We start from the raw sequence: 16,050 nt of genomic DNA on the forward strand, positions 1-16,050 counted from the left end.
AAGCTCACCAATTACCAGAATGCAAACTTCATGCCCAAATCATCACGTCAACCTTGCTGTCAAGTGCTTGCTTATGTGGTTTCTGACATTGTATGACATACTGTTATTAATTAAAATTGACGAACAAAAGGCTTCAAGATGGCAGTGTTTCAGACATGCAGCATTTTTTCACTAGTGCAAAATAAGGGGGGCCAGGGAGGACGTGTCCTTCCCAGCTTTGAATTATGTGTAATAAATTCAGAGGCTCTTGGGATGATCACTGCAAAAGGTACATACTCTATATTGTTGATTACATATTGTTTAAAGGTGCCTTTGTTCACAAAACCTTCCACACCAGTGATGTAGTAAGCGTTGTAAGTTAAAACAGAGAGGTTGGGTGAATGAAGATGCACCATGCACATACTGACCTGTTAAAAAACATTCTCTGTGAGTGAGCAGCAGCCCTCAGCTAACAGCAAAGCTCACATTACTTCTAGCAACATTATGTGATTAGTGTCAATATACTACAGAGCATCCGCATTTGGAGCGCTGGTTTGTCAGGAAAGGTCTGCCACTTGAAGTAGAACATTGAGCTACCTCTTTTGAGAATGTATTTCTGCTTATTTTTTTCTTTATTCAACTTATAAAGTTGACACATCACTTAGTTCATAAATAATCCCAGTAGAACTCTAATTAAAATCAAATGCAGATAGTTGTTTAGTTTTGTTGTGGTGCATTTGGAGTCTGTGATGTGGCATAAGTTTCTTTTGTTCTGAAGGGCCGCAAACCCCAAACTACACGGCTCCTAACTTTTGCGAACTGTGTAGCATGACTGTCTACTGTATGTATGTACCTGTGCTGTTTGCTTTAAGGACTTTGAGCAAATGAAGGTGTTTGAGTCTTGCATGTTAAGTCTGATTGTCTACTGATGCTCCTGTGTTTTGATCCACAGTTATGAAGTTTTTATGCATTAAATGCAGCAGAATCCAGAAATGATGCATTGACCTGCTTTACCTTTGTAATTTACATTGCACTTATTTACTGTACTGTGGTCATTTTTTGACTTCCTCCGTTACATTACACTTATAGTCCTTTCTTTTACCCTGGTCACATTCGTTGTTATGAAAGTATTTTTCTTAAATATATATATATATCACATATATGTACAGATCTGACCCAGAATTTATATATTTCCATGACAAACAATAAATCAAAACCTGCCACTCTAAAGAACGAGAAACTGATATCTGAATTTCTGAAATGACTGAATATGTGTCAGAAAATGCATGGATTATTCCTGGTAATAATATTGTTTATTTTGTTTTATTTTTAAATATCAATTTGTGAGCAATAAGATATCATAACAATGTGACAACTCTAACTGAATGGCGCGCACCACCTAGAGGTCTAAAGCCATTAATGATGAAAATATGTGTGAAACACTGAGTTTGGGACATTTTTACTTCAAAACAATGGGATCTAACTGCTCACTATGTGGCCATGAGGGACAGGGATGCAGTCTCACTTCCTGCTCTAAAATGCAAGGGCGTGGCCAAAATAAGGCTCCGCCGTTTTTCTGTAGTGAGATAAAAACGTGAAACAGCATTTTTGAATAAATTTTAATTTAAAAGGTTAAACCCATAGCGTGATTTTGTGGTCAGTGATCCATTTCTGTTTGGGCTTGTAGGCCTGTTTTGAATCCTACTGGAAGATCCAATCTCAGTCCGGTTTTAGCTTTTTGCCAGAGGCAGACAGATTTCTTTCTTCAATCCTCAGTTCAAACCACAGTTCAAACTACTTGGGTAGAATGGTCCATATTTGTCTCTGCATGAAAGCGTCAAATGGTCTGCACTCAGTTCAGGCACATGAAAACATGTGCATTGATTTTTAAAGCATTATTTCTCCTCTGTTGCCACAATAATACACTGTAAGTGGAAACAGCTCACCAAAGGATGGATGTCATGATGGAGTGAGTGTGTACAACCATGCAGTACATTTATTTTTAGATTTTTTCCACTATAAAGCCAAACTTGGTGTGCCAAACTTATAAAGCAAGTAATAGTGATTACTTACACATGCTGCACTGACTTCAAAGTCCTTCCTCAACAGAGAGAATGTAACACAACTCAGTGCTTTCAGTCTGACACTGTGTATTTTGTATCTTTACAAAGCATCAGGGGAATTAAGCAGGAAAGTCTTCATTACAAAGCTGCTTATCAGTGTGTTAGATTTATGCAGGCCAAAATACTCACTATTGAGTGATTAGGATCTAATGCCTTACAGTGCTAATAACCTCTCTAACAGAGGAACACTACCCAGGCCCTGTGTGCCATCCAGGAGTTTAACTCAGCTGCCTCTGCAGGACATGGCTTACACCTGCTGGTCCTTAGTGGTGGTCTAACTGGCAGGCCAGAATAGAGTTAATGTTTTCCTAGTTCGATAGAACACAGTATAAGAAGGGATCACATCCTTTTCAGATTAGCCAACCCCTGCATGAGCTCCTAATCTGCTTCTTGAAGATGTAAACCTGCCTTAAGTTCAAACTGAACATATTAACCGCCATGGTCTCGTATCTAGCATCCTGTATTTGACCCACATTTCAGGACCGACAGATGTTTAGCAATGGTTATTTCCTTTACGCTACTCAGAAAGTTGGAGACTGCTCTTCATTTATTTAATTTCCAGTCAAAGTGCAAGTTCATCACTTTTCAGGAGATATTTCTGAGTAGGTCTCATATATGCATAAGGAAGGGGAAGGTCAAAGGAGAAAACAGGAGTCTCCAAAACTGGAGTTGAAAAAACATATTAAAGGGCCCAGAACCTACATTTTTCTTGTATTTTATTTTTTCACCTGATGTCCACTTATGATGTTTGTGTGCATTTCTGTACCGAACAAAGCCATAGTTCCTCTTTACATCACCATTTTCTAACCTCTTTTTATCACCTTAAAAGCAAACAGGCTGTTTTTTGTTACTGTACCTTTAAGATGTATGTTTAATACAGATATATGTAAATAAGCCCTGTTCTTCTGTTCTGCCTCATTCAAAAAGCCCTCTGGGCTGAAACACTGCTTATAACCCCAGTGTGAATGGGTGGGACTGAACTGCTGGTGGGTATACACAATACGGCCTAAACTATGTGGACAACTGACCATCACACCTGTAAAGGCTTGTTGGACATCTCCTTCCAAAACTATGGCATTGATTTGGATTTGCCTTCCACCCCCGCACGCCCCTTTTGCAGGCCTCCACTCTTCTAGGAAGGCTTTCCACAAATTTTGGAGTGCATCTGTGGGATTGTTTTTTACGCCGCATCATCATTATAACGATAAATTATTATTTTTCAGTTTAAAAAAAAACAATATTAGACCGGTTTGGGGTTTAGAACTGGCCTGTAACTCTGCATAGTCTCTTTGCACCTTAGCCTGCGTGTGTTTGAGCAACACGGCCCCAAACCGGCAAACAGCTGTTGGCTCACTGTAATGAAAATGCGGCGTCACTTAAAAAGCGCACAACAACTACAGATTTTAGACTGTATAAATAAAATATATAAATAAAAACTTCTCTGTAAAACAAGCACATATAGATCTTTTAGCGCTCAAATTATTATGAAATTCAGAATGTTTAACTGTTATTATTTTTAACAACGATCCTGAAATCATGGGATGTTGCAGCGCCCTCAGCGCCCTCAGCACCTACTTCCCACATCCCTGAAACCCTGAAAAACGAACCATCATCCCTCCTCCACCAAATGTTACTGTTGGCACCATGTATTCCTGTAGGTAGTGTTCTCCCGCCATCCACCGAACACGTATTTGTCCATCCGACTGCCAGATAATTAAGCATGATTCATCACTCCAGACAACCCGTTTCCACTGCTCCAGAGTCCATTGACGATGTGCTTTCCACCACTCTGGCCAATGCTTGGCATTGCACATAGTGATCTTAGGCTTGTGTGCAGCTGCTCAGACATAGTAACCCATTTAAGCTCCTGACAAACAGTTGTTGGGCTAATGTGGCTTCCAGAGGCAGTTTGGAACTCTGTAGCGAGTGATACAACAGATAATAGGTGATTTGTACTTGCTACAGCAGCCCCACTCTGTGCTTCCACTTCACAGTGATAGCACTTATAAGGTGTCCACATACTTTTGTGAATGGTGTTTGTAAATGCATTGGTTTTCATGACGTCACAGAAACAGTGAATTTAAAATCATCTGGTTTTCGCAGTTTCTATATATGGATTGTTTTGACTGTTCAAAACTTTAGCGCTTACATCAAACTCTTTTACTTCAAGAAAGTAAGGAAAAGTTGAGTTTTCATGCTATGGGCTTTTTAAAAGATATAGAGAAAATGGGACAGCTAATAACCACGCAAGAGCTTTTACTGATTGTTCGAATGCCCTACATTTCTTTCACTTTTGACATACTTACATACATTTAAGCAAGTACTTTAGCTAAATTAAAAACTTCTATTTTTACTTGAGTATTATATTATAATTTCACTCAAGTGCTGGATTTGTGTGCTTTGTCCACCACCCAGACTGTCACCATCACCTCTAATCTTTGATCAACAGAAGAAAATCAAGCTCCACTCTTCTGAAAAAAACACAGGTGTTTCTGTCCATCTTTCTACTGTGAGAAGACAACTCAGCACTGAAATTACTGAGTGTGTTTGGGATTACTTGGATTGTGAGAAGCAGAAAACGCAACCAACTTCTAAGACTGAACTTTGGAGGTGTGGAAAAATATCCCTGTGGATTTCTTTGATGAACTGAAAGCAAGTCTCCTGAAAAGAATGGAAACCGCAATAAAGGAATAGGATGGGGACACTAAACACTGAACAATTGATATGTATTTATTGAGGCTTTTGTGAGGTCCAAAAGTCTGAGACCTATTTGAAAATTTGGTATTTAATTTCAACTTGGAAATAAACAACACTTACAAAAGTTTGAAAAATTTTAAACAAAGAAAAAAAAATGATAAAACAAAGAAGAAATATTGAATATTCTGCACTATTTCTAGATCACTACTCAAATTTAAGCAAATTTGTGACGCTGTCCATGTTGAGGCTTTTGCAAAAAGGTCAGATTTTTAACATATTTTTAGTCTTTTCTCTTCCACCAAAGCTCGTGTTCAGACAGCTCTCATTAGGATTTGATCTACTGATCCGAGGCCTTTGCACAAACTACACAAAACAAACCAGCTTGAGTGCACTCTGTCATTAAAGCAAAAGTAGAACATATCAAATACTAAGAAATTCTTAAAATTTGTTTAAAATGTAAAAATTTTAAAGATTCCACTTTTCACTCAAATTGTTAAGCTGATAATATAGATTTTTATTAGTTTTTTTCTATGAAATGAGATAGAAATGAAAAATAGGAGCATTTTCACTAGAGGTCCCACTGTACATTTTTACATTTTTTGTATTTTTTCACTGTTCTGTTTCTGTCTCTTGCCCTGAAAGGGTTTTCCCTGACAGTCTCACTTGGTGAGATAATATTATTGTGGGTCTGGACCTGCTTTTCTTGAAAGCTGGGACAATGTGTGTGTAAAAACTGCTATATGAATCACATTGAATTAATTTGTTGAATCAAGTGTATCTAAACAATAAAAGTACCTGCAGTGCTTCAGTCCATCATCACTGTTCAACCAAACTGCTGCAGTGCTTTGCTGTGACTATAGGCAATACCAGGAGTGCCTGCAGATATCTACAGAAACAGCAGGCTCAGTCCACATCCTGCTGAGTGTAGAGGGGAGACTGCCGGGTTAATCCTGTCATTAACTCAGCTCAGAGGATCTCTGTGAGTCATAGAGAAAGAAGGGAGCCACAGTAGGATCAGGACTGACTCAGTCTACCATCTGACCAAGCCACAAACATATTGCCCTGACTGGAACCACATATGGTCACAGAGTGTTGATGAAAGGTCTTAAAATGAAGCAAACAACTGTGCAAGAAAAGATAATCAACCCGTTCTTTTTTCATAATTTGACATCTAAATTTGAACCACTTCTGTAGAAAAACTGAGGTACTTCATGCCTATGCTTAGGTCAAATATATAAATTGCATCGCATACACCGATCAGGCATAACATTATGACCACCTTCTTGTTTCTATGCTCGTTGTCCATTTTATCAGCTCCACTTACTATATAGGTGCACTTTGTAGTTCTACAATTACAGACTGTAGTCCATCTGTTTCTCTGCATTGTACTGGTCTGAGTGGATCAGACACAGCAGTGCTGCTGGAGTTTTTAAACACCTCAGTGTCACTGCTGGACTGAGAATAGTCCACCAACCAAAAACATCCAGCCAACAGTGTCCTGTGACCACTGATGAAGGACTAGAGGATGACCAACACAAACCGTGCAGCAGCAGATGAGCTATCGTCTCTGACTTTACATCTACAAGGTGGACTGACAAGGTAGGAGTGTCTAATAGAGTGGACAATGAGTGGACACAGTATTTAAAAACTCCAACAGCACTGCTGCGTCTGATCCACTCGTACGAGCACAACACGCACTAACACACCACCACCATGTCAGTGTCACTGCAGTGCTGAGAATGATCCAGCACCCAAATAGTACCTGCTCTGTGAGGGTCCATGGGGGTCCTGACCACTGAAAAACAGGGTAAAAGGGGGCTAACAGAGTTTGCAGAGAAACAGATGGACTGCAGTCTGTAATTGTAGAACTACAAAGTGCACCTATATAGTAAGTGGAGCTGATAAAATGGACAATGAGTGTAGAAACAAGGTGGTCATAATGTTATGCCTGATCAGTGTATATAAGCGTTGCCATTTATTCAGTACCTTGTAACTGCACAACCCTGCAGATATGAATGTGAATTATGAGGATCTGTACAGAAATACTGAGTACTGAGTTCTCCATTAAAGCATTTTCAGTAATGACACTTCATTATGTAGCTGTTAAACCTTTATCATCTGTAGCTGCATAAGGTTGCCAAGAAAAATAAGACAGAAGCAGTTTGGAAAGTGTAATGTATCTGCATGAAACACTTGATGGCGCCACAGTCTTACTAACAAAAGCTTTAACATGAGATTGACAAGGTGGAACAATTTATTCTACCCTGTCAGATCTAGCTTGGTAAAAAAAAAGAAAGAAAACTAAAAGGCTGTAAGAGGATGTTATGGCACCCATTAAGATTCTTGCAAACAGTGCAAAAAGCTCTTTCTGATATAAATCCGATCATGTTTCATGTTTTGGTACAGTATGTTGAAAAGTCTCACTCCAATACTCTAGAGAAGTTTGCCTTCTTTTAAAAGTTTTTTATTTATTTATTTTTTTTTACTTTTTAGTTATTTAAGAAAAAAGCTTCAAGGAAAAAATGTTATTATCTGCCTCCAGATTTGATAGCTTTTAAAGTATAAGCTATGCTGGATGTTAATTTTTGTATAACTAATTATGACTTGTGATCTTTATGAAGTTATTCACAGCTCTGTTCACTGCTGTGCATGCATTTCTTCATTCTTCACAAGTTCCTACTATTTAATTATACTAAAAACATTGTAAAGTAGTAACATCATAATAAAATCATTGTATACATGTATTTTTAAATAAAATGTTTTTATATTAAAAACAGTGATAACAAATTACAAACTTTTAAACGTATATAAAGACCAAGTGGTACCTTAATAATGATTTGACAGTTTTTCTTTCATTTCTTTTATTAAATGCACTTATTGAAACTCTTTAATTACAAAGGCAGTTATGACATTTGGACTCTGAATGTGGGTACCTTAACTCTGAACATAAGTAGGTGTGCAAATTTATGCAACCACGGTGTTGACTCATTTTTTATTTTTCATTTTTGGTTCTGAATTATCTATTTGTTTTTCTTATGAATTTTCTTGGTCACAAAATCCCATTAAAGACTGAAAAATGTCAGCCATCGTTTATATTCATTTACATTCATTTATATTCATTCCCGACTTCACATTCCAAAAAGTTTGCATTTCAATAAGAGTGTGTATACTTTTTAGAATCGCTGGACATAAACGCAAATAATTTTTGTGCTAAAACAACAAACAGACAAACTAAAAACAAACAGACAAAAACATTTAACTAATATGGGAGAAAAACGTGTCCATATATTTGCTCATTTTTAAATATATGTATAATATATTTTGTTTTACAATATAAATGTTTGAATATTTAAATATATGTCAATATATTCACATATGTAGATACAAAATATCATCAGTGTCCGAAGAAAAACAAGTTACTTCAAAATGGAAACTTTACAGAAGAAGGCAAAATTGTTCTTAGCCTTTAATGTAAATAATGTAAAGAGATTTTATTCCATACACTTCCATGAGTCCATTCATCATGAAATTTCTTTCACTTAAAAAAGATAGTTCTTCAAGGGTTCTTTGGTAAAGACAATGGTTCTATATATAAGCATGAACACCGAAAGAACCCTTTGCATAATGAAAGGGTCCTTTGCATCATGAAAGGGTTCTGCAGATTGCTGTAGATGGTTCTGTATAGAACCATTCTGATAAGGGTTCTATACAGCACCAAAAAGTGTTCTGCTATTTTTACAATGTCAAGTCTGTAACAACAGAAGAACCCTTTTTGGTCCTGTATAGAACCATTTTCAAAAAGGTACCATATAGAACCATATACAACACATTCTCCATCAATCTGAAGAACTTGACATTGTAAAAATAGCAGAACCCTTTTTGGTCCTGTATAGAACCATTTTCAAAAAGGTACCATATAGAACCATATACAACACATTCTCCATCAATCTGAAGAACCATTTCATCATGCAAATTATTCTATATTTTCATAACTAAAGAACCAATGAAGAACCATCATTTTTAAGAGTTTACACGACAAAGGACAGTAAAGGACAGCTGATGAATAAAAAAACTGAGATGTTTGGTTTTTTAGACATTTTGATATGTAATAGGGTCATTTTTTAAATATTTACATTCATGTCAAACATATAAAAGTTTTAAAAAACATATGGAAATATTTCCTTTGTATATGGGAAAAAAATCTTTGATGGAGAAGGGAGGCCTCACCATTTTAGCTCTTCACTATACAGATCATTTCCTGCTCTCTGAAGTTTTAATCTGAAACTCACAAACATGAGGAACGACTATTAGGACACTTGATTTCTGTCACTTAAGTGCCATTTAGCAAAGATCAAGAGCAAGAGTGTCATGTTTCACTGTCAGAAGAAAAATAAGTCAAAGACAACAAACAGCATAGAGTGTCTGGAGACTGGAGCGTCAGACCCTCAGGGCTGTTATTCTGTTATCCTGCAAACTTGTGCCAAATCCCACAGGAGAACAGAGAAACAAACAGCAAGAGAACACACAAATACATACCTGTGGACATGGACCACCACTGTCTTCACCCTGCTGTTGTGCTAAAGATACATGTTTGTAAAAGAATCACCACGATCATAAAACTATTCATTCCTGTCACTCTGATGCCTGTAAAATGTCATAAAGTAAATACACAGCCAGAGACTTTTGGTAACTATGCCTGTTATGCATGTGAGTAATCTATTTACAAGGAAAAAGTGAACGCAGGTGTACTAATGACGACCTGTTTTTCCAAACAGCCAACAGGATGTGTTTTACAATTCAAGCAAATGTGTTCAAGCTCAATCTCATGAGTGTTCCTTATATGTGCAAAGTCACCTACTTGAGGCGATTGAGGTCACTGATTAATTATAAGCAGCAGTAACAGTCATACAAAAATGTCTTGTAATGCTGCCACTATGATCAAGGCCTCAGGGCCTTCTTGAGTTTATTCACACTGTTAGACGTTAAAGAAAAAAGGCTAATCTCTACAGAGCTTATATTAAATACATTAATTCCTGTGTTTTGCTGCAAATACACACACCGATAGAGTTTTCTCCTCAATATATTGCAGCGTTGTTTGCTTACTCTTACAGCACTGTAGAATATGCTGGGTGGGTAGCCAAAATTCACTCAATTTCTTAACTTTATTTTCTTTCTCCTCTTGCTAATGATCTCCCAGTGTATTCTGTAAGAAAAAAAGATATTGTGTAGGTATATTTTTCTTTCATCAAGGTACAAACAGTGTAAACGTATCCACAATAGTGGTTTTAAGTCCAATTGTGTACCTTAAATAAGTTTTTCATAGGAGCAAAGTAAATACTTGTACTTTTTCATAAACTAATGCTTTAAAACAGGACAATGAAACAAAAGCCTGGAGACGAGACGGGGTGTGCGGAGTCAATACAACTTAGAAAATATTATTTCAATGGATTATTATGGTACAATTTTGTTCCCTAAAGGTACTGAGATGTACTCTTGAGGGCACCACCCCAGTGACAAGAGCGGTACTGCCCCAGTGACAGTTTCATACCTTTTTCCCAGTTGAGTGAGGGTGGAGACCACATTCTACCACTCAGGCCAAGTAAACTGTTGAGAGACTCTTCATTTAACAAAATTGGGAAGTGTTTAATATGAATTTGCTAAATATGATGAGTAGCAAAACCTTTTTTTCCCAGCTTGAAGTGACATCTGCCTGGAAAATCATGACGATGTGTGTCCAGACAGGGCTAAAATTATTAGACCACTGCTAGGTTCGATAAAAACCAACCAAAAATATATTCTGTCTATAACTCTTCCATGGCAGATCTAAACACAAATAAGATTATAGAGCACTGGCTGTAAATGAAGAAACTACTCCAGGACCCCCTGTAAATTTGTAAATTTGATGCCATTGAAATCAGGATAACGCAGCATTATGACAGCATGTTTTATGTTTAGTTTATTTATGCTTCAAATTGGTCAGATGGACCTGATAAACATCATTCTACATACAGTAACTCATAGCAGTATGCAAATGCTGTGACACTGAGACTCTACACAGAAATATTGCACAGTATTTGTTGTGTTCTCAATGTTTTTTAAAAGCACAGTATTAAAATAAGACTATTAAATATTTATTTCAGTAATTAGAGAGAAAGACATTGAAATTGTCAAGGCAAAACCGAATTGATGTAGATGATATAATGTCATTTATTTGTCTGAAACACATGATGGCGCCACAGACCCAGTCATATCTGCAGAAGTACAGAGCCAGCCGCAGCTCAGAACCTGCACTTTCTTCCCAAGTAGAGATTGGTGTACCTGTCTAGTCCAAGTAGCCAAATGGTATGCTTTGTTGGACCAGATAATAGGTTTCTCCATAGACTACATGTTCTGATCACATACATTTTTTCAAACAATGTTTCAGACCCTAATTCTTTGTTTTACTGTATTTCTTCCAGTGTTTATTTTAAAGACTCATAAAGCAAATGCATTCTCTTAGCTTTTATGTCATCTCTTTTTTCACTCAGGACACACTGCGGTTTTACGATTGTGCCTTATTGCGTTTAGGATCAGGGTAATTACGGTCCCTATGCCTTTGCATCTAAGAATAATATTTTTTGTAATGATTTTACAAGCCAAGTATTAAATATTAGCTCTTGGATTAGCTAGCTACAAACAGGTAGCTCAAGTAAGGGCCTTTAAAGGGCCCATATGCTACATTTTCCTGTATTTTTTTTTTCCTCTTGAGGTCCACTAACATTTGTTTCGTTTTATGTACCAAAGGAGTCATAATTTGTTTTTACAAGACGAATTTCCAACCTTTCTTTTTTCTTTGTTGCTTTACCTTTAAGACTAATATAAGAAAAATTAACTCAGTCCTGATTGGCTGCCTCATTCAAAAAGCACTCAGAGCTGAAACACTGCTTATAACTTCTTATAACCACTGCTTATAATGGATGGGGCTAAGCTGCTGTAGTCTGAATGAGTGGATATATACAAATGAGTTGGTTCTTATTGCATCAGAGAAACAGTGAATTCAAAACAGGCGGTTGTTGCAGCTTAGTTTCCATTTATAGTCATGTGAAGAAGTGAGTACACCCATGAAAAGTTTAGATTTTATTTGGAGATAAAGACAATGTTGATTTTAAACGATATTGATAGGCAAAGGTGATATGATTTGACAAGTCATCATCTTCTTAAACCGCTTAATCCCGCAAGGGTTGCGGTAGCAGTTGGGAGAGCAAAAAAACCCAGATGACCCTGTCCCCCACAACTTCCTCCAGCTCATTCCGGGGGACTCTGAGCCGCTCCCAGGCCAACTTGGAGAGATAATCCCTCCAGCAAGGGATGGCGGGGAGGTCCTTGGTGGCATGGACCACTGCGGTGGAAACTGGCTCTTGGCACGTGAAGCGATTTAAGTGACACTTAGAATTAACATTTTTGTCATCCTTTATATAATCGAAATAAACAGTAAAGCAGTTTTCTTATGTAGAAAAAGTAAGTGCACCCCTGCATATATCATTGCTTCAAACATGTCAAACTGATCAGGTGCACCTGATCAGACGCTACTTATTAGAACACCATTAGAGAATGTTTAGAGAATATCTTGGAGGGTCTTATTTAAACCTCAGGTATCTCAGGTACCATCTTTGCCCATGACGACTTCATATTTTCTAGTATTTTTATTGACTACAGCTACACCACTGGCACAAATACCCAACTATGGTATTTTCCAAAATCTGAAATTGCAGAAACTATGATTCTTGCTGCCATTCTGGGTCTGCAGATGAAAAACGTTTAAAAGGCAGAGAGATGGATGAAGCAGTTTAATATACATTATGTCAGCTCTTGTTTGTCAAGACAGAAAGGTAAAATATTAACGTTAGACACACTTATGTTATTTACATTGACAGTATGAACCTTTTTTTCTAAAAAACACCTTGACATGCAAAATATTGCCACATTCAAAACATCACATGACCAATCTGGAGATCAGGTCTCCTGTGCAGATCCTCTAGTCCTCTAAGCTGGTGAGGGCTCTTTTTTCTCTTTGCAGGAGAACCTCTTTAAGAAGGACTGGGGCAGAAAGGGCACCTTTTCTAGGCGGGACAGGTAAATGAGGGGCTGGATGGTGCTGCTGATGTTCAGGAAGGCAAAACCCACTGGCTGAACGTAGCAGATGAAGGCCATTGGAGAATAGTGATCCTGGAAGGGGAATAACGCCACTGGAGGCAAGTAGTTGCACACAATAATGGCCAGAAGCGACAGCACCATCTTAAAGGCCTTCTTCTTCATTGGGTGCATCTCGTCTTTGCCTGCACCCCGTGAGCGCTTCAGTGCCCAAAGAATGGACAGGTTGCACACCACCATCCAGGCAAACGTGGCCAGGATCTCACCTGTGAACACTTTCTCAAAGTTGGGGAGGCCTCCGATCATTTTGGCTGAGGCATAAGCAAAAGTGAGGCACAGGACGAACACGGAGAGGCTGATCCTGTACTTGATAGCCTTGAGCTGGCCAAAGGCTATGGGGAAGAGCACGGCCACAAAACGGTCTAGGCAAATGCAGGACAGGAAGAGAGGGCCGCTGGTGTCCTTCACACCATAAGAGAACTTCATGGCCATCCAGCCTTGCTTGCTCCTCCAGTGGTAGAAGTTGAGGAAGCTTATAGGGACCATGAGGCCAAAGTAGGCATCCATGAAGGCCAGGCAGCCTAAGAAGATGTCGGAGGTGGTAGGCTCATGCTTGTTGCGGATCAGGATGGCAATGACCAGGATGTTGGCTGGCACTCCTACAGCTATATTAAAACATTGGACTATCAGGTCAAATAGGATGCCCTCCACCATGTGTTCACAGCCATCAAACACACTAAAGGGCTTATGAGTAGCGTTGACCTGCTCCGGGGTGATGTTATACGGGGAAGGAGTAGGGTCGAAGGTGTAGTTTGTTCTGGAGTAGATGTTGTATTGCTCCCACATGGCTTCAGTACAGTTGTTCCTGCTGAAAGATGTTCTGACGGACAAAAAACAGTAGCACTTATTAGCCTGTACTGTGGAGTAGGACAATCTTGCATAATTAACCTCTTTCTTATCATTATCACCATCATCATCACTGTAGTTGGAGTTGTTGGTAGTGCTGTGCTGTATTAAATAGCTTTGTGAAAAAGTGACATATCAATACATATCAATACTGAACATTTTGAAACAGCACAATACTTGTTTCCTGTGGTATTGATACTATTCATATCCAATCCACTTTCCTGCTTGCGCTTACTTTGGCCCAAATGGGCCTCTGTAACCACCTTGCTAGCAGTGCGGTTTGTTGTGCTAAAAGGGCAGCTGCAGCAAGTTGTACAGCCTTTGCAACCAATCTTAGTTGACAAATACAACAGTTGGATGGCTGTGTGGACATGGTTTTGAAGCAAATAAGGATGGAAAAGATGGAAAGTCAAAATGTTCTACTATAGAGCATTTATAGGTAGCTACATGCATAACATTCTATGTAGGTTATTTTGATAACTTAAATCACCTTATTAAAAACTACTACCAGCTTTAAAACTATAAGGTTGATGTCAGCTTCTTATTTGCCAGCGTCTTGTTTAAAATTTCCCATTAAATGATGTGGAACTGCTGCAACATTTAAGGTGGAATGGGAAAATTCAAACAAGAAGCTGGCAACTAGGAAGACAATTTCAGCTTCGTAAACTACAGGTAGGATAATTTGATAGTCTAAATGTCCTCATCAGAAAATGTTTCCAGCATTACCAGCAAGCTGACCTGTACAGAGAGTTCCAAGACACTGGTGATTTTAATATCACTGAAACATTTTGAAACATTTTTGTCTCATTAAACTATCGTCCTAATAAATGTTTATTATCCTATTCTTGGTTTAATAGCCATATGTGCTAACAACAGCTAAGCTAACTTTGAGTTCCCTTGAAGCTTCCAATAATGGTCTCAGCATTCATTTGTGTTGAAAACTGAACGCTCCCATTGTTCATTAAAAATATAGAATTTGGTAATTGAGGTTGTTGACACAATAGCTGTATTTCTATTTGCCTCTTATGTCACGCTATGTGCACTGCTTGTGTGAACATGAGCCTAAGAGAAATCTTATGTTATTTGGATATGTTTGTCTAAAAACATACAAGGCCCTCATTTTATCTGCCTTTGATATTGAAAACGGTATCGAATTTCAATGTATTTCAACATTTTGTGACAACACTAGTATTCACAAACATAACTTTCATGAAAGAACAAAAACACAACAGACCCGCTTCCTACATTTATTTGTACCGAAAAGTGTTAGAATTAATATTTCCATGACAATTTTACAGCCTTTTTTATCCCGTTTAAGAATAAAACAGGCTGTTTTTGTTGCTGTGCCTTTAAGACTGATATGTAACCAATCTCTACTCTGACTGGATCCCCTGTGTTGTGCCATGTTCAGAAAGCCTCTCCTTTTGGATAATCTGGAAGGCTGCAGTTATGTTTTGCATGGCTGCAATGATCTATTTGCTTTCCAACAGCCAGGAACAGCACAACATTTAGCAGTTTTCCACTTCATTAACTCTGTAACAGATGGCCTACAGCAGTGGTCATCACCCCTGGTTCTGTAGACCTTCCTTCCTGTGGAGTCTAGTTCCAACCACAATTTGCTGCACCTGCTCCAGCTAATGAGTTGGGTGGATCAGATGTGTCAGTGTTAGTTTAGGCAATGGGGGCAGCATGTTAGAAGCAGGTTCAGAATAAACTTGACACAGTTTGAAAGTAGATCACCGGGAGGAGGGTTGGTGGCCTACAGTAACAAAACGCCTTACCACATGTAGTCCTGTGTAAAGGAATATATACATATGTAAAGGATTTGTACTAACACTGGAATGGGTTGTTGATGTATCAGTTGCTATTTATAGAATTATTATTTTGGAAAGAGGCTAAGGTAAGCTAGCGAACGCTAACGGTATTGCTAACGATCACGCTAATGATATTGCCATCTATGTTAGTCTGCACAGAACAAGTGTTTTTGATCATATTTTTGCACTGGACAGAGAGAAAGATGAGCTTTGCTGGAGTCTACACTGGATTTTAAGTAAATGCAGACATTTGTCTGAGTGTAGAAAAGCACATATGATTTCATGTCAGCACAACTAGTGGTAAGCAAAGACAACAAAGCAAGATAACTAATGCGTCAAGAAAAAGCTGAAGCTTTGCTTGACTCTACAGGTAAGTCTGCATAAATGTTACCATCAAGGAT

At 38.2% G+C, this 16,050-nt stretch overlaps 1 protein-coding gene across 1 annotated transcript; it reads right to left on the bottom strand.

Moving 5' to 3' along the window:
• Window positions 1-12,821: 12,821 nt before the first annotated feature.
• LOC118804964 (G-protein coupled receptor 4-like) lies at window positions 12,822-13,775 on the bottom strand. Its single transcript, XM_036565556.1, has one exon. The coding sequence runs from the start codon at window positions 13,773-13,775 to the stop codon at window positions 12,822-12,824; it is 954 nt and encodes a 317-aa protein (XP_036421449.1).
• Window positions 13,776-16,050: the final 2,275 nt, after the last annotated feature.

Source organism: Colossoma macropomum, unplaced genomic scaffold, assembly GCF_904425465.1.
Source record: "Colossoma macropomum unplaced genomic scaffold, Colossoma_macropomum, whole genome shotgun sequence".
Classification (NCBI taxonomy): domain Eukaryota; kingdom Metazoa; phylum Chordata; class Actinopteri; order Characiformes; family Serrasalmidae; genus Colossoma; species Colossoma macropomum.

Coding starts and splice junctions, on each gene's coding strand:
- LOC118804964 (XM_036565556.1), bottom strand. CDS start 13,775: ATGTGGGAGCAATACAACATCTACTCCAGAACAAACTACACCTTCGAC.